The sequence below is a fragment of the Mesoplodon bidens genome (assembly GCF_964165515.1).
Source record: "Mesoplodon bidens genome assembly, chromosome: 9".
Lineage (NCBI taxonomy): Eukaryota > Metazoa > Chordata > Mammalia > Artiodactyla > Ziphiidae > Mesoplodon > Mesoplodon bidens.
In genome coordinates this window covers 69,258,196-69,280,851 of record NC_138166.1, presented here as the reverse complement: position 1 = coordinate 69,280,851, position 22,656 = coordinate 69,258,196, and the positions used below count along the sequence as shown (strand labels likewise).

Here is a 22,656-nt window from a genome sequence, read left to right as displayed (position 1 = left end):
CAAGGGTAGGCTTAAGGACGTTTTTTTTTTTTTTCTAAATCTGTTTATTTTATTTTATTTATTTTTTATATCTTTTGATGAATAAGAAGGAAGTGTTCTTGCTCTGATGAGGAAAACTAGGTAGTCCCTTGGGAAAGATAAAGTATTACCTGGGTCAAAAAAAAGGTAAGAAAGCAAGAAGAATTACAAGCCAGCTTCTTCCTCACACGTAAATGGATGTATATAAGTGACTTAGAGATGATAAGAAACAATGAAGTTACTTTTGATGCAACATCAGAAAAAGAGGAAAGGACCATGTGACTGCATGTAAAGGGACTTTCAGATAGAGAGGGGCCTGCCAATTGTGTCCTATTGTCATCCCATATTGAGAAAAAGAGATGTGGGCCACATTCTGAAGACGTCTGAAATATCCCAGCACACTTCCAGTCACAAAACACAGTGACTTCACAAACACCCACTTGGGTTTGCCCATCTCTGACCCTCATCCATCATTTTTCTCCTCTTTCCAGATTCTTTCCTTTATATTCTCCTTCCTTTTACCACCCCTCTAAAGTCAATATAAATTTAAACTGTATGTTTGCACCCTGGGTTTATGTATGTCCAAGTCTGTGGCCACCTTAATGCCTTCTAGGACAAAAAACAAAATAGAGAAAATGATAATTAATGTGACGATATATAACTCCGAAATTGGCAAATAACTCTGAACAGCGTGATTGTGTGTATGTATTCAACACTTAACTACAAAAGATCAAAGGTAGAAAAGAAGAAGAAAGAAAGAAATGATGCTCTTTCATGAAGCCAGCTCTCTTCTGCTCAGCTTCCAAGCTCATTCTTTGGGTTTTCAGTGGGTGCTTTCAGTATCATATGCTTTCATCCATGATATGAAACGTTATACATGTAATGTACATACATGAAATGTACATGGTACATTTGCCATAGCATGCAGTTTTCTTATTATAAAAATAGAAACTCTGAGATTTAACATGGATGACTAGGATAATGGACTGAACTCAACACTCATATGCTAGACAAAATCATCTACGTCCAGCCCACCTTCCACCTTCCTTTCCTCTGAATTATCGATACCATACCTCTGAGCACTTGCTAAACACCATTTTGAGCTCACTATTATCACATTGTAGTCTTTTCAGAAAATTGTTCTATTTTTTGTTTGTGCCAACATTTAAATGTTTATTTAGGCTGTATGTTTATTATATAAAAAAGCAAGAAAATTATATAATACAGATAGGAACCACCTTTTTTCATATATAAAAATCACCAGTAATATCATCACCCAGAGATAACCACTGGTGTGGTTAGTATTAAGGGATATAATCTTCTAGACTATTATATATATTTTCATTTTAAATGAAAGATGTACCTGTGCATACTGTATAGTACCTTGCTTTTTCAGTTAATTATATTGAAAAACTTCATCTGTGTTATTCTTCTTCAACCTCATTTTTAATGATTGCATAAGAATTTTAATGTGTGAATGTACAATAGTATACATAACCAATTCCCAATGATTTATGTAATGTTTAATTGTATCTTATGGCTTTTTTTAAACTGTGAAAAGGGTAAATCCCTAGTTCTTTAATTAAAAATAATGAAGAAATATTAACATATGGAAATTTACTGTTTATATATCTGTCTAGGGGAATATTTTCTTGCTTGAGGAGACAACTGTAATTGAATGTATTCTTGCGACGACAGTTTTAAACAAACTGTATAATACTAATTTTCTGGAATCTTATTCAAACTAAATATACTGAAACATAAATATTGTCTTCAACTTAGGAGAACACAAGCTTCATTTCATCCCTGCCCTGATTGGCCCCTTCCTGGAAGTGACCTTGATACCCCAGCCAGATCTCCGGAATGTCATGATTCCTATTTTTCACGATATGATGGACTGGGAGCAGAGGCGAAGTGGCAATTTTAAACAGGTAGGCGGATGTGCTCCTCGGAGCAGCTGGAAAAGTTCGGTTTTCTTTGAGCATCTCTGAGCCACTGCATTCAACTCTGAGTTGCGGAATGAGCACCGAACCAGATTTCAGCCTGGGCTGCCTACTCCCAAGCTGCATAGCCTCGGACACCTCTCTGGTAGTGTGTTTCACTGGGTCTCCGAGAAGCCCTAAAAAAACATTTCATTCCCTTTCAGCTAAAAAATCCTGTGATTTCCTAGGTCTGTGTTTAAGAACTGGCAGAGACTTTATTTGCTCCCAGCTGGACACAACACAGAGGAATCAGAAGGTTAATGATTCTTAAAATCATTGACCTCTCAGTTGTCTGCACATTGTGTTTGGTGAATGGCTTAGCTTTGAACATTTGATGCACAGTATGTTTTATTGCTCTTTGCTTGAAGCATTGAGAATTCATTTAAAGGGAAAAGCAGTAGAAATTGTTGTAAAGGAAATTCTGAGGAGATGAGCCTAACATTTCTCTTTGACATAGGATCTAATAGTTCTGCTCCAGTTTTGGAAAGACAGACGTTCTTATTCCAAAACCAGTTCTCATAGCAGAAATCAACTGCTTTTGCCATGCCAAGTCACTCCTACTGGAGAGAGCAGACCTACTATCTCTTCACACAATCATTTCACTCACCTATGTGCACTCTCCTGTGTGAAGGATCTTTCTTCCCTTCTCAAGTCTTAGAAATGACTGTCAACTGTACAAGCAAGCTGAATGCATACATAGGACCCTTCTGTTGCCAAAAGCATGGCATTTCATCTGTATCAATCTCTCCATTTATTTTCAAGAAAGCTAATACATGAATGAAAGGCTATTTAAAAATTGTATTGGGGAAGACCCACTTTTCTTCCCTTTTCTCTTTATCCCCTTATTGAAATTTGATTCAAAGAGAATAATTGTGTTTAGTCCCTTGACAAAGTCAAGTATCCCTCCCTACCCCTAGTTGTTTAACTCTCTCTGGCCAGGCAGAGATTCTTCATTTTCTGTCTCCTCTGTTGCCTCCAACAGATGAGGGATATTTATTTCTGCCTTCCTGATACTGATGTCCTAAAGGATTTATGTTCTTGAAAATATAAATGTTTTGACTACAGTTGTCAGGAAATATGTCCTTTCTCATGCTGCCTATTGCTGACTTAGAATATGTCTATGGATCTACCATCTGTACATGGTTAGGACAAATTCTCAACTTTAGCAAAGATTTAGTGCAACCTCGAGCTGTTTTGAGAAAGAAAATAGATACAAAACACATCAAAGATTTAAATGAATGTTTGTGGATATGGTAGTTTGCTGATGTTCTTATATATATCATGATTAAAAAAAAAATGAGACTTGCCAGTTTTTACAGCTCCTAAATAAAGAATTCAAACATTTAAGCTGGGCTGCAGGCATTTGTGTTTGAATCAACAAATAGAAGTCTTTGGTGACAGCACATGCTACCCTACCGGGAGTTTGAAGTATGTGCCTGCATCTAAATTGGCCCCCTAGAATTCCAAGGGGGTGTCTCCTGTTAACCACAGCTGATAATGTCGCTTTCACAAAATTTACTATGGCTTTTTCCTGTGCAGAAATAAATATGTTTCAATATGCCTAGAAAATCCTACTTGTGAAAGGGAGGAAAGAGAGTAACATTTGGGTCTGTTTCAGGTGGAAGCCAAGCTCATTGACAAACTGGACAGCCTGATGTCAGAAGGCAAAGGTGATGAAACATACCGTGAGCTCTTCAACAGTATGTGAGTAGCATGCTTATCTCAAGTGGATTCTGTTCTGGGGATTTGGTGTCAGCACTAAGCAGCTGAGAGCTACAAAGACAGTTTGGGTCTCACAGGAGTGCTTTGTCTTTGTGGAGTGTGAAATAAAGGATAATTGCTTAACTGGCGAATGGATCTTGTTATGTTGTTGATTAGACATATCTCCTTGTATTAATCTCTGATTAGGGCAGGTTGCAAGTGTTATATAACAAATTCCACTCTCTTCATGCCTAATAATTTTTAAACTGGGGCTGCAAGATAATGATTTTAAATAGGGTCAAGAGTGGGAGAGGAAAAGACACAGTAGTGGTGTGATTGTTGTATTTGTGCACAGTGCTTTCCGGAGCGAGCTATCCTTGGTTGATTTGCTGTTGGGAAAATTAACCTAGTTTGCATCTGTTCTTCAACAATTGATTTAATTCATTGATAGTTATTGCTCATTCAGCATTATTAATTTCTTCCTAAATGTTTCTTATTAGAATATCACAGAAGCAAGTCATTTTTAGTAAATTCTGTGGTTAGGATTTGAATGGAGAATAGAGAAATAATATTGTAAGGAGACTCTGAGGTTGTCTTACTAAGGAAAGAATGCGATCACTATCATAAGATGAAGTGCTGGTACCAAGTATTCATCCACTGTGTGAAATGGCCAGAGAGGATACAAGAAGGTTCTAGTGCTTTAGGATTTTAATTCTAGCACTTGTTTCCTCTACAGCTTTCTATGGATCTTAGTCATTTTCAAACCTTTTATTCTTACGAAGTGTTTCTTTTTGAAGGAAGAACCAGTTCATTGTGCTTGGGAAATGTTTGCAGTTCTTTCATAAGTGCAAAAACAATTTAGCAATACATTTTTCTATCACAAAATACGCTTTTACTTATATTTACACCCAAGTATCACCTAAAACTAAATATTAATGCTTTAGTACTGATAGCCAAATACAAAATTCTGCAATTCATTTTATGATCATAAATTTAGGGCAATGGATATATTAATATATAGGTTGGAAAAGTATTATTAGTGACTAATAGATTTCAACTTGCCTGATTCAAAATCATTCTTGAAGCTTTTAAGAAAATTATATTGAAAGGAAAAGCCAAGAAGGGGTACACAGATTTCTTGTGGTAGTGGTGGATGATAAAATACATTCTTTGTACTGAGTCCTGAACAACGCCATTTTCCTCTGATACTGTAATTAAACTGGAACTTTTAATAACTATTCACCAAGCCCTCGTTCATTCTAGTGTACAAAGCATCTGTCTTTCATGACAGCTGGAGTTTAGCAAGAATTCTGATTAAAACCTCATCCAATATAATAAATTGCTTTTGAAAACCATTCTCAGTTCAGTTACTAGTCCTAGGTTTGAACAAAGAACTAAAATGAGAAAGCACTCAGTGAAATGAATCTCTTGAGATTTGTGATTAATTATTTATGATAAATTCACAAGATTAATAAACACTCACATAGCTCCATAGTGCCTCTTATTGACTTTAATAAAGGCCTGATAGCATGCAGTTTGGATTGCTTGTGTGTAAATATGGCTTTGAAATAGAAGATGTACCTTGACATTAAAATCAAACCAATAATTAGAATATTAAGCCTCTATAATTAGGACTATTTTAAGGTGCCTGATTCATTCAATGGAGATTTTTATTCTTTTGTTGATTTTTAACATATTACTAGAAATATTACTATAAATATTTTTCTTTCATTACTACCTGGGCTCAGAAAAGAAAGTGAAAATCCAACTATATTTCAGGAAACAATAAAATGCTTTTTTGTCAATAGAAATCACAATGAATTAGTATAATCACAGTGAGTCACTGCACGCATTATGAATTAGGAACACATGCCGCTATGGTACAGATTCTCATTTGTTCTCTGTATTTCATGTCTAAAACTTGTTAAACTTTGTTCAGAAGCTGAAAGGAGCTCACTGCTTCCTGAAAATGTAGTGTGTACTTGCCAAAATAGCCTCCTTAGAATGAGACTGTACACTTATATAGTAACTTCCTTCCTAAGAACTCATCTTTCGCTGACCCTCACGTCATCTGCATTTACCCACACTACATCTTTTTGAAATAAATAGGGGTCAGGATTGATTGTTTTCGATAATGCTGAAATTGTGGATCATTGCCATCCATGTGATATTCAGAATAAGGTATCAGAATGAAATTCTACTTCCCTGGATCCACTTCATTCACTCATTCAGCTTCATTTATTGAGCATCTCCCTGTGCTAGGTGCTCTTCTAAGGCTGAAGATGCAGCAGTGACTGTGCTGTAGGAGCACACAGTGGGGTACCAGTAACCTCGGGGGTTCTAAAGGGGCTTTCCGGAAGAGGTAACCTCCACCTCAGTCCTTTACTGTGCTCTATCGTGTGTTGCTCTAAATAATGCAGTAAGACTCCAAATCATTTCATAGATCTTTGTTTAGTGATCACACATTTAATTATAGTTTGCAGACAAAGGATTAGCTATGTAGCACATACTTAGGTATCTAACTCTTCTCTTTGGATTAAGAGAGTGCACAGACACAGGTGCTTCATATAAGTGTTGGCCTCCACACAATCCTGTTAGGATATAGAGAGAGGTAGACTGAGGGTCAAATTCTACACCCTTCATATTCCTTCACAGAGTAAAAGCCTGTTGGGCAGTGTGTCATCCTGCAGGACCGTGACTTATCCTGCTCTTCAATGTTACGGAGTCCCGTTGGCTGTCAGTTAGCAATAAGAAATCACCTTGGAGTTGGGGGGGAGATAAATTAGGAGTTTGGGATTAACATAGACACACTTCTATATATGAAATAGAAACAAGGACCTACTATATAGCACAGGGAACTATATTCAATGTCTTGTAATAACCTATAATGAAAAAGAATCTGAGAATGAAGATATATACATATATATGTATATATATATAACTGAATCACTTTGCTGTACACCTGAGACTAACACAACATTGTAAATCAACTACACTTCAGTTTTTAAAAATGGTTTAAAAACATTAGAAAAGAATGATGCATAGTTAATGCTCTTTTGACATGTATGTAAAGTCTAGTGCATTAGTTCGTGTAGCAACCATTTATCATTTTAGTGCCTCAGAAAAAGAAAAGAAGAAATCACCTTTCACTGTGATTAGATGAGTTCCCTGTGTACTCACCATGGGCACATCAGCATGATTATAGATCAAATAGAAATATACCAAATTGTAGATCAGTGTCACCCAAGTTATCTAGAGAGACTCTTCTCTTCTTGTCTGATAGCTTCTCCTTATCAATGTGTATCAGGTAAACTGGGCGGGCAAGCTTCCCCACAGAAAGAATTAGCCTGGCCGAGAAAGCAGATGAACTGGGTTCTAGGCTTGGTCCTGATATTTGGGTCCTGAGCTAGTCAAGGAAACAGGCTCTGCAGAGCTGTGCCTCTTTTTACAAGAGGATTCTGTAGCTCAGATTTCTTCCTGCAGCCAGAGGCTGTGCAAATTAATGAAACTCATGCCTATAAAAGAAGCCTCTATATATTTTTAGAATTATTACCTAACTTGAGTTCTTTGTTTTTCAGCCTCTAAAGTATATGAGGTGTGGGCTGTCACTTGGGAAGATTTCTCCATCATCCTGCATTGCTTTGGCAGGCAGATTTTCATTTGAGTACTTGGTTCAATACCAGTTTGGCGTTTAAGCTTGAAACAGGTGCTTCCCAGAGGCTTTTTAAAAGAAAACACAGTTAGAACAAACTAGGGGCCCTTTCCCTGGGGGATTAGTCAGGGCAAGTTCCATCCCTTCATGTGCTATTTCTTCCCCTCTTCCCCCTCCTTAATCTAGGAAACAGTTCAGAATAAACCAGAAAAACAAATGATCAGGGATTCATAGGCACCAGATGAGGGGATAAGACAGAGGGCTGGGCACTGGAACGGTAAGAGAAAGAAGAAGCAGTGGGGAGTGGGAAGGAAGATTGAGAGAGAACGTAGCCACGGAGCAAAAAAACAGCTTTGACAACATAGCTTTTTTTCTACGAAGCACAGTATAGCATAGGCTGAGATGGTACTTGTACGAAATGGTTTCTCTCTATGTTATTCCTGAAACCAAGATGAAAGGGGAACAACATTTTAGAAATAATGATCATTAAATTTAGGAGGGCAAAGTATCCTCATATTGTCATGCCTGTGTTCTTACTTTTTTTCTTTTGGGGAAAGTTCAGTCGTAAAGGTTTGTGCCAAGTATATGGTTAATTTGCCAAGAGGTGGGAGTCAAAGTAAAACAGAGCCTAATTATTATGATTGTTATTGTTTTGTGTTCACATAGCAGTGCCTCTGCTCCAAGGTGCTTAAGATAAGGGAAACTGTAGGAGGAGAGATGTGGTTCGGTACTTGTCATCAATCTGCTGTAACAGCCACACAGAAAATCCTCTGTGATTAATGACAAAATGAATGGAACTGTTGAGTGAGTGCACAGATAGTACAATATGTATTGAGTGGGCAAATGTTAAGTGAAAGGAAAAAATGCAAAACGTCATACCGTCTGTACAAGGATTTTCCTGTAGCAGTTGCATTGCAGTAAAAGTGCTTGGATGAAGATGCATTCCACTGAGAGGTAGGAGAACATTTTTATGTGAATAAAGCAAGATCTTACTTAAAAGTAAACTTAGAGGCACTCCTGTTTTCGCTTTTCGCAGTGTGGTTTGGTGTGGTGAGGCACAAGCCTCTGTTAGTGGAAGAGAGAAGCTAGGAAACAATGTCTTTGAGCTGTGAGGTGCTTGCATATTTTGAAAATATGATTTATATGCGTGTGTTCGTATTTGATGACTTGGATAATGAAAATCAATTTGCTTTGTCAATGCTTCCTGGATTAGAATTCCACTATTTGGTCCCTATCCTAGGTAAGACATTGTTTGCAAACTGTGCTACTTGTGAGATGTTGCAGTGGTTGCTAAGGCATTTAAGGTATTGATGAAAGTAAAATGGTTGTCATGGTGACTGATAAAAATAAATGTTGAAAATGCCCTGGGTTCTTTCTTTTCCAGTCTACTAAAGAAAATTGAGCGGGAAACATGGAGGGAGAGTGGTGTTTCATTAATCGCCACTGTAACTCGTCTAATGGAGAGGTTGTTAGATTACAGGTAAGCCAAGCCCACCCCCCGCCCTCCCGGTTTTCCAGATATGCTGCGCTCCACTTAGAAAGTCCGAGAGTTAGAATTCAGTCGACAATGCCCTTGGGTTAATCACTCAAAGCAATGATAATCAGACCTTGGAACCTTGAGCAGTAAAATAACAGACCTCTGACTAGCTGGTTCTGAGTTTTTTCTTTGTTTTTCCTTTTTTATGTTTTGTTGTGTGGGTTTTGACAGTTCTTTTAAAGTCTCAGTGAATTGAGTTATTAAAGAAATCTTTTTTTTTTTCTTGGTGTTTAGACTCACCCATTAGAACCAGTAGATCCATTCATCTTAGGGTGATGACAGTGAAACGGACAATTGTACAACCATGCTGCTTTCTTATAAAAGGAGAGGGGGGATGAAACTCACACCGTTAGCTTTCAGAGTCATTTTTTGATTCTGAAATGATCTAAACTGTTGAAGCAGTTCATCCCACTTAAATAAATGCATGGTGTTTTAAGAATAAACGCTTCATTCTCACTGCTGATGGCCAGGCTCAGCAGATCCTTCTCACCCCAAGTAAGATCCTTCTCACCTGCACTCCTCCTCTTCCTGGAGCCCCTGTCTGTTGAGAGGGAGCACAGTCCACCTGGCAGTGAAATTCTCAGCGACACCGGTGCTCAGGAGGGTCTGACCGCCCCCCTCCCCAGCCTCTCCCAAGCTCACGCTTCCTGGGGCACTGCCTCTATTCTGCTGAGCCTTCATCTGAACAGCAACTTGCAAATTGCCTCTAGTCTCTGACAGTTCCTTTTTTTTTTTTTTCTTCCTAAAAGAACAAACTGTGTTCGCCCCTAGGAAGGAAGTTCTGAGTTCTGACTCCTGCTTTCTGTTTTTAGGGACTGCATGAAAATGGGCGAGGTAGATGGCAAAAAGATTGGCTGCACCGTGAGCCTCCTGGTTCGTAAACAATTTCCGTTTTCCTCCTTATATCCTAACGTTTGCTTTTTCACAGAAATACTATGTTTTGTTTGTTTTTCAGCCACCATGTGTCTTTATCTGGGTGTTTCTTAGAAGAGCTTAGAAATGTTTTTGCTTCAGGTTGAATTAAATGCCAGAAAATTCCGAGTTTCGAACACTGCAGAATGTTCCCACTGTAAGATCCCAGAGTGATGCCAGGCTTCTCCTGTTGCATCGCTCCTCTGCCCTGGAGTCTTTTGTTGCTGTCCTAGGGAAAAGCATGATGTCCCTGGAGAAAAGTCTTTGCACTTTTGTGTAGACAGTTTCTTTCTGCCCTTCTTATATGTATTCTAGGTTTTAATAAATATTAATGTTCTTTTCTGAACAAATGACAGTTTCCTATTTAGCACATGAGTTTTCACTCTCTAGCTTCTTTGCAAATTAAATCCATAATACCGCTGTTGTTAAGTTGTGGATTATAACTAGGATGACCACATAATTTCTCACCCAAACAAGACGTTTTTGAGAATAAAAATAAATATTGGGTAAGGATAATAGGCTACACCAGAACAGTTCTAGGAACACAAAATTTGTACTGAAATGTCGCATAACTAATTATCAAATAGAATGGTATTCTCACTACAGAGCAAAAGAAGGATTATACATTCACATTCCTTTTTCAAATTTTAATATAGTATAAATTGATGCTCTTGATAATTTACCTTAATCAGATTTAAAATACAGGAATGTGTTGTGACTGCTTTGGTTCTAAATTAGTGAATATCATGGTTTGTTTTTCTTGTTTTGCAGAATAGATGAAACCTCACCATCTATTCTAAGAACTTGCACAGACAGAATTCTAATTCTTACTCTGATCCATATGAGTCTCTGACATGCCTTTTTTTCTCTATTTGTCTGCACCTGAAAATTTGTTTTGTCCCCCATTCTGATTCTGTCCTGTCTTAGCTCATCGATTTCAGGGTTGTTTTTTTTTTTTTTTTGCGGTACTCTCACTGTTGTGGCCTCTCCTGTTGCGGAGCACAGGCTCTGGATGCGCAGGCTCAGCGGCCATGGCTCACGGGCCCAGCCGCTCCGCGGCATGTGGGATCTTCCCGGACTGGGGCACAAACCCGTGTCCCCTGCATCTGCAGGTGGACTCTCAACCACTGAGCCTCCAGGGAAGCCCCAGGTCTTTTTGTTTTGTTTTGTTTATTCCCCTCACAGCCCCTCTTCAGAGCTCAGGATTTTTTGCTTTCTTATGTCTGTCTTTTTAATCTGTTTCTCTAATTTGTTTTCTCACTGTACTACATCTCTGAGTATATGACTTTATCCTTTTTTACCACACCTACCACTTCCTCTTCATTTTTGCATTTAATTGTTACACCTCCACCTCCAATATCAGTTGCTAAAAATAGTAAGACCTGAGCATCCTCTATCAGGCCGCCTCTTGTTATGCAGTTTCTTCTGTAATTTTTATCATCAGACCCAACAGTAACCTGCAGGCCATCAGGCCAAGCTCACTGGGTCAACCCATTATCTCTCCTCTTAGCACTTATTTCTAACCTTGAGCACAGTCATTTCCACTTTTAAATTTCCCTTCTGTGCTTTCCCAGCTTTTTGCCAGCCTTTCACCGTGGTCAAGGTCCTCAGCCTGATCTCCTTCCACGTGCCTGCTTGTACATCAGTATTTGGGGAGAAAAGCCAAATGCTCTGTCAGCTTCAGGTTTTCTCAGTTTATCTCCTTAATCTTGGCTCTACCCCAACTCCAAACACAAAGTCTCATAAATAGCCTCAAAGGAAAGCCTTTACCTTTTTCCAAAGGAATCGTCTTCCATTGTCTCCATCTCCTTTCACAGCGTCCTCTGTTTAGAGGTACACGAATAAATGTAGACCCTAGGTTCATTTCCTCAACCAGTATAACAGGAGAGATCATTTCCTCGGATGAAAGAATGAATACTTCCACCTAAATGTGTTTATTCTAGTTTCCCAGTAGGAATAAACCAGTGACTTAATAAATAAAATCAGTGGCCCCATCAATATCCACTTGAGACAATGAATTTATCTTGCTAGTTTTGCACTGACCAAGAATAGTCCTTATCAGACTTCCCTGGTGGCACAGTGGTTAAGAGTCCATCAGCCAATGCAGGGGACATGGGTTTGAGCCCTGGTTCTGGAAGATCCCTCATGCCATGGAGCATGCACCACGAGTCCATGCACCGCAACTACTGAGCCTGCGCTCTAGAGCCCGTGAGCCACAACTACTGAGCCCGTGAGCCACAACTACTGAGCCCGTGTGCCGCAACTACTGAAGCCCACGCGCCCTAGAGCCTGTGCTCCGCAACAAGAGAAGCCACCGCAACTAGAAGCCTGAGCACCACAACAAAGAGTAGCCCCTGCTCGCTGCAACTGGAGAAAGCCCGTGTGCAGCAACAAAGAACCAACGCAGCCAAAAATAAATAAATTTATTTTTTAAAAAAAGAATATCAGTATAGAAAATGCTAACATTTTGAAAGCTGTTCTAATTTCAACCAGCACCCGACTACTTATTATTAAAGGACAAAATATATAACTTTGAAGCTAATCTTGTTAGCTTCTACTCCATATGGAAAGCTTTTGATTTCTAGCTGCAATATGGTTCTCTTTAACCACTCACTCCCTCCTAGAGATTTTTCTTAACTTTTTGGAAAGATCAATTCCAGATTGTCTTCAGGAGAGCTCTGGCTTTCTTTACAAGATCAGAGTTAAACTGTAGCATTAGGCTGGTAAAAATGGGTAATCTTTGACATGACTAATACAAGGAAATGTAATTATTGTTTTCTTCTTTGTGTCACTAGTTTTGCCAGACATATGTGAAAGATTCTCATCTGCTGCCTGGAGAGAGCTTTTCTTTTTTTTCAAGAACTATTCATTTGCAGAGTGATCACTTATTTGGTTCCCAAAGAAATCCGCTTCTTACCAGAAAGCTATTAGAACAAATTATCCTTTAATAACATAAAAGCCTGCTATGAGGTTGTTAAATTATGTTTATGGTACAACAATTCTTGCTAATTAAAATGATTTTGGTTATAGTAGAGATATAAAGAGCATTGTTTACTTAGCTTTTTAAAGAATGCCAAGACCTACAAGGCACAAGACGAAACGGGGAAGGATAATGGTATAAATTGGAAAAAAAAATTTTTTTATGATGCGTTCAACTAAATGTCAGTGTCTCGAGGTTAGAAGAGTCCTCATACTGAAGAATGGACACCTGTTAGGTAGTGGCCAGAAAGTACATTGACAGAAGTTCCTCGGGCTTTGAGCCCAAGTACAATTTAAGCAGCCACATTGGCTAATTTGGTCCATTACCAAAGCACCTCTCTAGCTAATCAACTTCAAAAACATTTAGAATTCCTGGCCTTTCCCCCTTAGAAAAACCTGTCACTGCTTCAAGTCAGCAGATTTATCCCCCCATCACTATTCATTTTCCCTTCTTCTACACACCAAGTAGTATCTGTCAAAATAACAACAGCAAAAAAATAAAATAAAATAAAATAAATAACAACAGCAGTAGTAATGATAGCAGTTCAGATGGCTTAAGCAGGGATTTCATAATGTACAATGATCTGCTTTCTAAAATTGCCTTATATAGAGTCTCACAGCATCGTGCTTTTGCTAGACCCCAACTTCTTACACTTTTGCTCATATGTTTACTAAGTTCAGTGAGGACTAAGGTACTGTCTGATGTGGTAAAGGAGTGTATGTGGATACCTATAAAGTGTACCTTTAAAATGGCAACGTAATGTGTCCAGGTAAGTCAGAGTTGAGTTTTTGGTGACAAATGTTAAAACATTTTAGAGAAGTTTAATAAGATCCAGATACCTTTCTTTAATAAACCAAATATTTTCAATAAGTATGGCCCTGTAACAGTCATTTGAAATAAAATCTCTTATTAATCCCTTTATGCTATAGTCATAAACTGGAAACCTTTAAAATAAAATAAGTTTAAAATTAAAGAAATTATCCTTTGACTATCCATGATCAAATTTAATAAACAGGTTAATCTCTTGCATATTTTTAATATTTTTAGTTGAATAGGCTGACTGTCCACTGGCAGTTAAACTAACAAAAAACAACAGAAAGTAACAAATGAAATGTGAATCAGTGGTAATAACATCCCCCCAGGAATTACCAGCCTATTCAATAAATGATAGGTAATGTTTAATACAGACAGTGCTGAGTTAAAAATATGCCACTGGGTCTCCTTACTTAATTTTTTAAAGACATTTATACAGAAAAATTCATCTGTTCTCTTGGTTCAAGATATCAAACTTCAAGCAGAGTAAAAGGCAGATACTTGCCAAGCTAATTGTTGAGGAATTATCCATGCTTGTACTCCTTTTTATAGAACTTCTATAAGACTGAACTGAACAAGGAAGAGATGTATATACGCTATATCCACAAACTCTACGATCTGCACCTCAAAGCACAGAACTTCACAGGTAATTGTGTCTTTTGGCTCAGGTTGGGGGAAGTGGGCAGGTCACTGGTATATTAAAAATAATAACTCCTCTGTTTTTTTAATTAGATCTGAGGACTCAAGCATTTCTCCTTTAAAAGTGGAATTTATTTTTAATTAGATTTATGTTTCTAAGTACTCTATGTTTTTAATATATTGGCTTTTTTTTTTTTTTTTTTTTTTTTTACTTTATCTCTTTGTGTAGTTTTTTAGAGGTTGCTTTTGGGATTATAAAAAGCAGCTTTTCACGGTCTACTTAAAGTTAGTATTTCACCACTTCAAGTTAAATATAGGAACTTCACGACCTCCCCACTTTACATTGTAGTGTCATAGGTATTACATCTAGGTACATTGAAAACTCCATCGGATAATGTCATAATTTTTAAGTCATATCTATTTTAAAGAATTTAAGAGGATAAAAATAATCTATTTTATTTACTCAGATATTTACCATTTCTGTTGGTCTTTCTTCATTCCTGAAATTCTCAATTTTCCTCTGTTAACATTTTCATGCAACCTAAAGAACTTATTTTAGTATTTCTTTTAGAGCAGATCTAATAGTGAAGAATTCTTAGTTTTCCTTCATCTTTACTTTACCTTCATCCCTGAAGGAGATGTTTGCTGGGTAGTGTCTTTGTTTGGACAGTATCATTGTTTCAGTACTTTAAAAATGTTGTTTTACTTTCTTCTGGCCTCCATTGTTTCTGATGAGAGATCTGTAGTCATTGAAATTGTTCCCCTGTATGTAATGTGTAATTGTCTCTGGTTGCTTTCAAGACTTTATGTTCGGTTTTCAGCAGTTCAGTTATGATATATATGGGCATGGTTTTCTTAAACTTTATCCTGGTTGGGTTTGTTGAGCTTCTTGGATCTATAAACTTATTTCCTTCACCAAATTTGGGAAGTTTTCAGGCATTATTTCTTCGAATATATTTTCTGCACTGATCCTCTCTTTTGGGACTCCAGTTTTACGGATGGCCAGTTTTATGACCTTTTGGTATCATTCTATAAGTTTCTCAGACCCTGGTTTGTTTTTTGGTTGTTGTTTTTTTTTTTCAGTTTTTCTTCGTTCTGTTTTTCAGATTGGATCATTTCGCTTCATCCATTTTCATGTCCTTTGCTTCTCCTCTATCATTTCCATTCAACTGTTGAGCCCTTCCAGTGAAATTTTAGTTTTTGTTATTTTTATTATATAATTCTAAAATTCTTATTTAGCTATTTTTTAATAGCTTCAATTTCTTTGCAAAGAACATGTATCTTTCTATTTATTTCACGAGTGTTCACTTTTACTTCAAGTAGCATGGTTGTAATAGCTATTTCTTAGTATTTGCCTATAATTTCAACAACTTAATCATCTTGGAATTGGCATCTGTTATTGCCTTTTCCCTTTGAGATTTGTTTAGTTTTCCTGGTTCTTTGAATGTCACATAATTTTGGATTATATCCTGGGCATATTATATCCTGGGCATTTTGAATATTATGAGAGTTTATCTTCTGGAGAATGTTGACTATTTTTATTTTAGCAGAAAATCAGTTAGTTTCGGACCTCAAGTCCTGAGCCACCTTTTGAAGGTCAGTTTAGTTATCAAAGCCTTTGCAGCACTCTCCTGGTCTTTCCTGCATGTATGTCACCCAGGGAGAGTCTGGGACATGGACATTTATCTATACCATAATTCATTTATCAAAATCTTTGTTATATTGATTCTAGTTCATTCTACACATGTGCAGCTTGGGGGTGAGCCCAGGAAGTCATACACAGAATTTTAAAATTCCTTCCTCCATCTCCTTCCTCTCTCTGATATTTCTCACTATTCCCATCTCCCAGGGGCTCCTTTTCCTAGTACTCTCACTTGATCCAAGCCAAAGTACTCAGAGCCAAGGCTTGATCCTCCACACTATGATGTACTGTGTACAGTTGGTCTCCCTGGGGACAGAGCAGTGAAAGAAAAGAGAAAAATGGAAGCTGTTGCTACTGCCACTGTGATTGCCCCTATTGTCACACTTCAGGGTTACAGCTTTGTCCCTGGGACTCAGAGTGGACCAGAAGAGTCAAAAGTACTCCATCCCACAGAAGGTCCTCTTCCCAGTCCTCTGACTAGAGGAGCTTTTCTTGGAGCTTTTTCTGTCTGTTTCCATTTGCAGTTCCAGGAGACAGGGAAGGCTAAGCCAGGAGATAGAAAAGGCAAAAAATAAAAACAAGGAACTCACCACTCTGTGGTCCTTCTTTTGAGTATTGATTTTCCTGTTCTGTCTACCTTCTCATTTACTGTTCAGAATTCTCCAGTAGTTGCTTTACATATCTTGTCTGGGGTTTTTAGTTGAATCAGTGGGAAAGATACACTAGAATGTGCTTACTACATCTTAACGAGAATGAGAACCCTTTAATTGGATTTAGGAACTACAAATCTTAGTCTTTTGCCACACTGTTCTTCCAAAGAACTCCTGAATCATGGTTCCTCCCTCAGCTTTAAAAGAGTAAAGGAACCTTTCTGAAGTGGTGCTCCTGTTCCCAGAATTTAAATATGCCTCTAGCTACAGTTCCACTGTATCACTTAAGAGCATCACTGTTTACTCTTAAACTGGAGACTTCATGATATCTTTGATGCCTCTTATTCATGAAGTGCTATTGGTTCTGCTTCCTAAACATCAAAACCATTTTCTTTTTATTATTTCCAGTTTCACTGCCTCAAATAGGCCTTCATCATCTCTCACCTGGACTGCTTCCTAACTATCCCCAGAGTTACCTCAGCAAACTTTAACCTGCAGACCGGCCAGCTGGTTTTGTAAAGAAAGTTTTATTATAACTGAGCCACACCCACTTAATTGCATATTGTCTAAGGTTGCTGTTGTGCTCCACTGGCAGAGTTAAATAGTTGCAACAAAGTTGTATTGTGGCCTGCAAGCCTAAATTATTTACTTTCTGGCCCTTTGAGAAAATTTTGCCAACCCCTTCTCTAGATATAACTCTGTCAATTCATGTCTTTTACAAAATAAAGCTCAAACTTTTTATTCAGAGCCCATCATAATTGAACCAGCACCTATCTGCTCAGCCTCATCTTACCTCTCGCACTACATTCCTAACTTTTATCCTTAAGAGCCAGCTCCTGTATCATCTTTTCCGTGAAGTTTTTACCTTTCTTCACCTCCCTCATCAACTCCATGACCCAGCACTCCCTGCCATGGGCTGAGTTGATATTTCCAACTCTTTTCCCATTGCAATTTTTTCAGATTTCCATTAAAACATTTGTCATGTTGTTTTTATTCATAGTTATATAAGTATAGTTACAGTTATATGTATATGTATGTGTGTGTGTGTTAATAGGTACATAGGTAGGTAGTAGAGAGATCTTTAATTGAAGGGTAAGTTCCTGGAGGACAGAGATGATATTTTCTTCGTCTTAGTCTTCTCAGTTCTTTGACTAGTGCCTAGCAGTGTGAGATTTAAATAAATGCATTACTAATGAATGCACTCAATGAGATTTTAATACCCTGAGAGCAGATTTCTCTCCTTCAATACTGGTAATTCCTTAATCACTGAGGAAGCCCCAGTATCTCTTCACACAGATGTGCTGATAGTTTTGATTAAATAAACTAAGATTTTTGAGCTGACTCTGTTGTCTGGGAGTTTAAGTGGTCATTTTAAAGTAGTTTGTAGCCAATTTTTGAGAGAAATGGTGAACCTAGTTTTTCTATCTGTGAAAACAACCTAGTAGACTTGTTTTATTTTAAAGTCCATAAAAAAAAAAAAAGAAAGAAGAGAGGGAAGTGAGGAAAAGCTCTTGCAGATATGTAACAGATACATTTTGGTTTTCTGAAAATCCAAATCTGTCTATTTTGGAAACGAATAAATCTTTTTTCTTTAATTTGTTTACTCAGCTTGCAGTTTTTATGTTCCCCAAAGTCATAAGAAATAAGTTCTTTTCCTATAAAACATTTTTCTTATTTCTCTTCTGTCCTCATTTTTGTGTGTCCTTGGAGAAAGTGAAATTGATGGAAAAAATTCTCTATCTTTATAGGATTCAGTTTAAATGGCTTAACCCTTTCCAGCCCTCTGTGACAGTGCCCTCCATTACTTGATTCATCTCCACTCTTCTCCTGTGTTATTTCTTTTTGCATATTGGTGTCCTCATTGTACACATCTCAAAATGATGGAATGAGATAGCCCATATTTAATTATGTGATGATGCCTTTTCAGAATTATAAACACTTTTAAAAACATTGTCTATTGGAAATTTTGGATGTGATTCATCCTTCTCTTTTCAATATGTAGTATTGTCTTCTAAAGATGTAGAGGAATAAGTATACAACGTATAATAAAACATCTACAATTTGTTAATGTGTTCAAACAACCTTAGTAGTCTGTTGTTAACACCTCAAAGGCATACATGTTTCCTTTAATGCTTCCTTTACACACACTGTTTACCTCAGGTATACATCGTGATTTTCCCGAATCAAATTCTGAAACAGGTGTAATTTGTTTTCACACCTTTCCCGTGTCACCATTCTGTCATTTTTCAGCTTCCTCTGCTGGCCCACCAATGCTTACTTGTTTTTCCACAATTCTCAGGGGCAAGTCACCCACACGTGACCTTCCAGCCATCCCCTGGACCTTACCAGGGCAAACATGATTTGGAAAGCAGTTTAGGGATTAGAAACTCTTCATTGCTCCCCCTTTTTTTCACTTTTTTATTGTGGTAAAATATACATAACATAAAATTTACCATCTTACCTATTTTTCAGTGTACAGTTCGGTGGCATTAAGTACATTCACATTGTTGTGCAGCCATCACCACCATCTGTCTCCAGAACTTTTTCACCTGTCCAATCTGAAACCCTGTACCCATTAAACAATAACTTCCCATTTTCCCCTCCCCCAATCCCTGGGAACCACCATTCTACTTTCTGTCTCTGTAAATTTGACCTTCATTGCCTTTTGGGTACCACCCTGTGGTCAGCTGCAGGCTTCAGCTGTGGGGAGTGAGGAACCTCAGTCCTCACCCCTCCCCCTTTTCACTGTGACATGGTTAGTCTTAAGGGTATTTTTTGAGTGCTCAGGGAGACACACAAGAAATTTGAGAGACAAAGATGATAATTCCTGAGCTGCGTCACTAAGAGAAAATAGGAGTTATTTAGTAGCTAAAGCGGAAAGGCTTGAAGGAACAGGCTGTGAAGGACCATAGGTGTCAGTTGGTGTGATAAGTGAGGGGAACCTTAGTTTGTTCGGATAACACAAGCAAAGAGTGTGGATGGAAAAACAAAGACACACATGGGGTTTTCTTAGGTGCTTGGCATGATAAGAATATGTGGGTAATTAAAGATTAGGAAATTATCTCAGGACACCTCAGAGAAAAGTAGAAGGCTATTCAAATACAGCACAGCTCTGGTGATCTGGTTATTATCATCACCATTCTTGTCCTGTGTAAGGCAGTCTTCCATGGCAACCTGCGTTGTGGTGATTCAGCTGTTTCTGCATCCACTTATTAACCAACACCCTTTAGCGGATATTCCCTCTCTCCATCTCACCACAAGAAAGGGTTTGTCCAGTGCCCAAGCAAGAGAAGCCACCTCTGTCCCTGGTGGGCAGCTGCCTCTGGGTCAGGATGCATCTTGTTTCATTCAACAAAAGCTGATCATGGGGTCAAGGGGGTTGGAGGCTTCTTAGGAGAGACAGTGGTAGGCTCCTTCATACCTGTAATAAGTGGAGGAACAGTGGGAATATGTGAGCGGAGGGACCATATCACGGGCAGCCTTCTCTGTCACTTTAGGAAATATAGATTTGTTCTGTTAGTTACTTAGCATCATTGGCTAGTTTTAATCAGGGGAGCAATGTGATCATTTGCAGTGAAGGAAAGTCATATTGGTAACAGTGCACAAACTGAATGCTGGGGGATAAGAGACTGCTGGTGGGTGATGAAAGCTTTTGCTACAGTCATTGAAGCTACAGGATTGAGCTCACCAAAGGTAATTAAAGAGGAAGAACTGCCAGAGCCTGTGCCTTACAGGACTTCTACACTTGAGAGAAAAGAGAAAAGTGATAGGAATCTAGCTCTTTATCACAACTATATGTTATATATTGAGATAGCCAAATCATAGTACTAGAACTTGACATGTTACTTAAGAGCTCTATGTGTAGTTACCCATAAAGCAAATAAGTGAAAAAAAGAATTACCATTTATGGATATTATGGTAAAAGCTCCTACTGTGTCTTTTGAGACGTGTGTGGAGGTGGTAGTTAAATGAATAAATAACATAAGGGTTTGTTCATTTTATTCAATGCAGTAAACGAGTTGGCTATTATAGTGTTAGATTATTATTAATATAGTCCTTCATTGGTGACAGTGAATTCTGGTTCCTATTCTTGATGTATTTGGCCATATTTATGGTTCAGGAAAAGAAGAGACCTGCAGAATAGCAAGTATTCTATTAAATACACTACGTGTCAACTATGCTTAAGCCTGTGGGTCACCATTTTCACGCGTGTGTAAAGAATGTCATCTCTTTTCATGTTTCCCCAAGAAATTCCAACCACACCAAACATGTCATGACTTCAGCAGCCATTACTGAAGATTTGTTGGGACTAACCATGGGGGTCATAGCACACAGCCCCCGCAGTTTGTTCTCTCTCTCTCTCTCTCTCTCTCTCTCTCTCTCTCTCTCTCTCACTCTCACACACACACACACACACACACACACACACACACACACACTCTGTTTATCCAGTACTTTTACTCTTTCTTGTCCTTCCTCTGTTGCTAGATTTTAAATTTTTTTCTTCTCTGAACTCGGCTCCTCTCTAGCTTTGCCCCTCCTAAATTCTGCCTGTACCCTGACCCCCCCCAACACACACACACACACACACGCACCACTCTCAGATTTTTCAGCCTTTTATTATCCAGGAGAATTTAGCTATCATTTTGTGCTTCCTAAGCATGCCCTTTGGAAGATGCCCATAGTCCCACTCCAAGGGATTTACCTGTGAACTTTGTAGCAAACAAAGACATGTCTCCCCTACCTACATCTTTGAACCAGCTACAGAGATACCCTTAAACATTTTTATTTTTATTATCCTATGCTGGTAGCATATGAACGTTATGGGGGGGAAAAAAAGGAGGGAAGGAGAGAAAGACAGAGAGAATAAAGAGAACCAAAAGATCAAACACAAATCTCTGATAATTCCATCTCCCAGGGGAACTCATCATTCATTAACCTGTTGCATATATTCTGGACATTTTTTTCTTTAGTATCATGACATTCAGAAAATAGTGTTTTCTCCAATTTGTCCCAAACCAGCCCCGTTTGAAGGGAGGTTCTTTGGGGTCCTGTCTCGATCATCACCTTCCCACTTGAATTTCAGAGGCCGCGTATACTCTGCTGTTATATGATGAGCTGCTGGAATGGTCTGATCGGCCCCTCCGGGAGTTCCTGACCTACCCCATGCAGACAGAATGGCAGCGCAAGGAGCACCTGCACCTCGCCATCATCCAGAACTTTGACAGAGGCAAGGTAGGTGGCCCCGCCCACCCATGGCATCTCCCAAGGTGATTGTCACATTTCCTTTAGTTCATTGATGGCCACCTCTTCAAGCAGGGGCCCTCGAATTTCAATGTGCATTAAAGACTCCAAAGAGTTTATTGAAATTAAGATTCCCAGGCCCTACTCCTGGACATTCTGATTAAGTCAGTCTGGCTTGAGGCAAGGGATTCTGTAATTTTAACAAGGACTCCAGGAAATTCCAATGTGTATGAACATGGGACCCCACCTTGATTAACACTGATCTAGAGGTTTTGACACCCAGGCATTTTATTATCTGAAAAACCATTATCACACCTCACTCAGCTCCCCAAATTGGCATGTAGTAATCTGCCTCCTTCCACTTTTTTTTTTAAGGTAAAATAAATGAAACTAAATTTGTTTACAGCATTTTATGGCACCCCGTCATATACTGAGAGTTGCCATGGGGTGTTGAAAACCTCCCTGAGCTAATAAGGCAATTCAGCACATCACCTCCCTGCCCCCTGCTCCCTCTTCAAGGGTTTGCAGTGCTCTTGAAGAAAAATAATTGTGAATCTGACCCCAGTTGATTTGAACACTTAGATGCTTTGGTGATATGTGTCTTAGATTTACATATATCTTCCAAAGTGCCAAGGTTAAACAGGAAATTAAAATACAACCAGTGGCTCTCGTTCTCTTATAAGACATAATTGGGTACACCTAAAAATTTGATGAAAGGGAATTGCTTCTTTCCTATCCTCTTCTATTATTTATCAAACTACACTGACATATCGTTTGTTACGTTAATAGCAAAGAAATGCCTCTGTGGCCTCCTGCAGTAAAGTTTCCACCCTTAAGATAAGCTGTTACAAAACCTCTGGCTGCATCTCTTGGCCCATTCTCAGGA

At 38.4% G+C, this 22,656-nt stretch overlaps 1 protein-coding gene across 2 annotated transcripts in view; it reads left to right on the top strand.

The window, feature by feature from the left end:
* Positions 1–22,656, top strand: part of DOCK4 (dedicator of cytokinesis 4) — a 487,691-nt gene that overhangs the window by 426,763 nt on the left and 38,272 nt on the right. For both annotated transcript variants that reach the window (XM_081243754.1, XM_081243753.1), the window contains exons 31-36: positions 1,801–1,949; positions 3,619–3,704; positions 8,738–8,833; positions 9,703–9,763; positions 14,148–14,241; positions 21,613–21,761. In XM_081243754.1, coding sequence (XP_081099880.1) covers positions 1,801–1,949; positions 3,619–3,704; positions 8,738–8,833; positions 9,703–9,763; positions 14,148–14,241; positions 21,613–21,761 — 635 coding nt within the window. The remainder of the gene's footprint in view (positions 1–1,800; positions 1,950–3,618; positions 3,705–8,737; positions 8,834–9,702; positions 9,764–14,147; positions 14,242–21,612; positions 21,762–22,656) is intronic.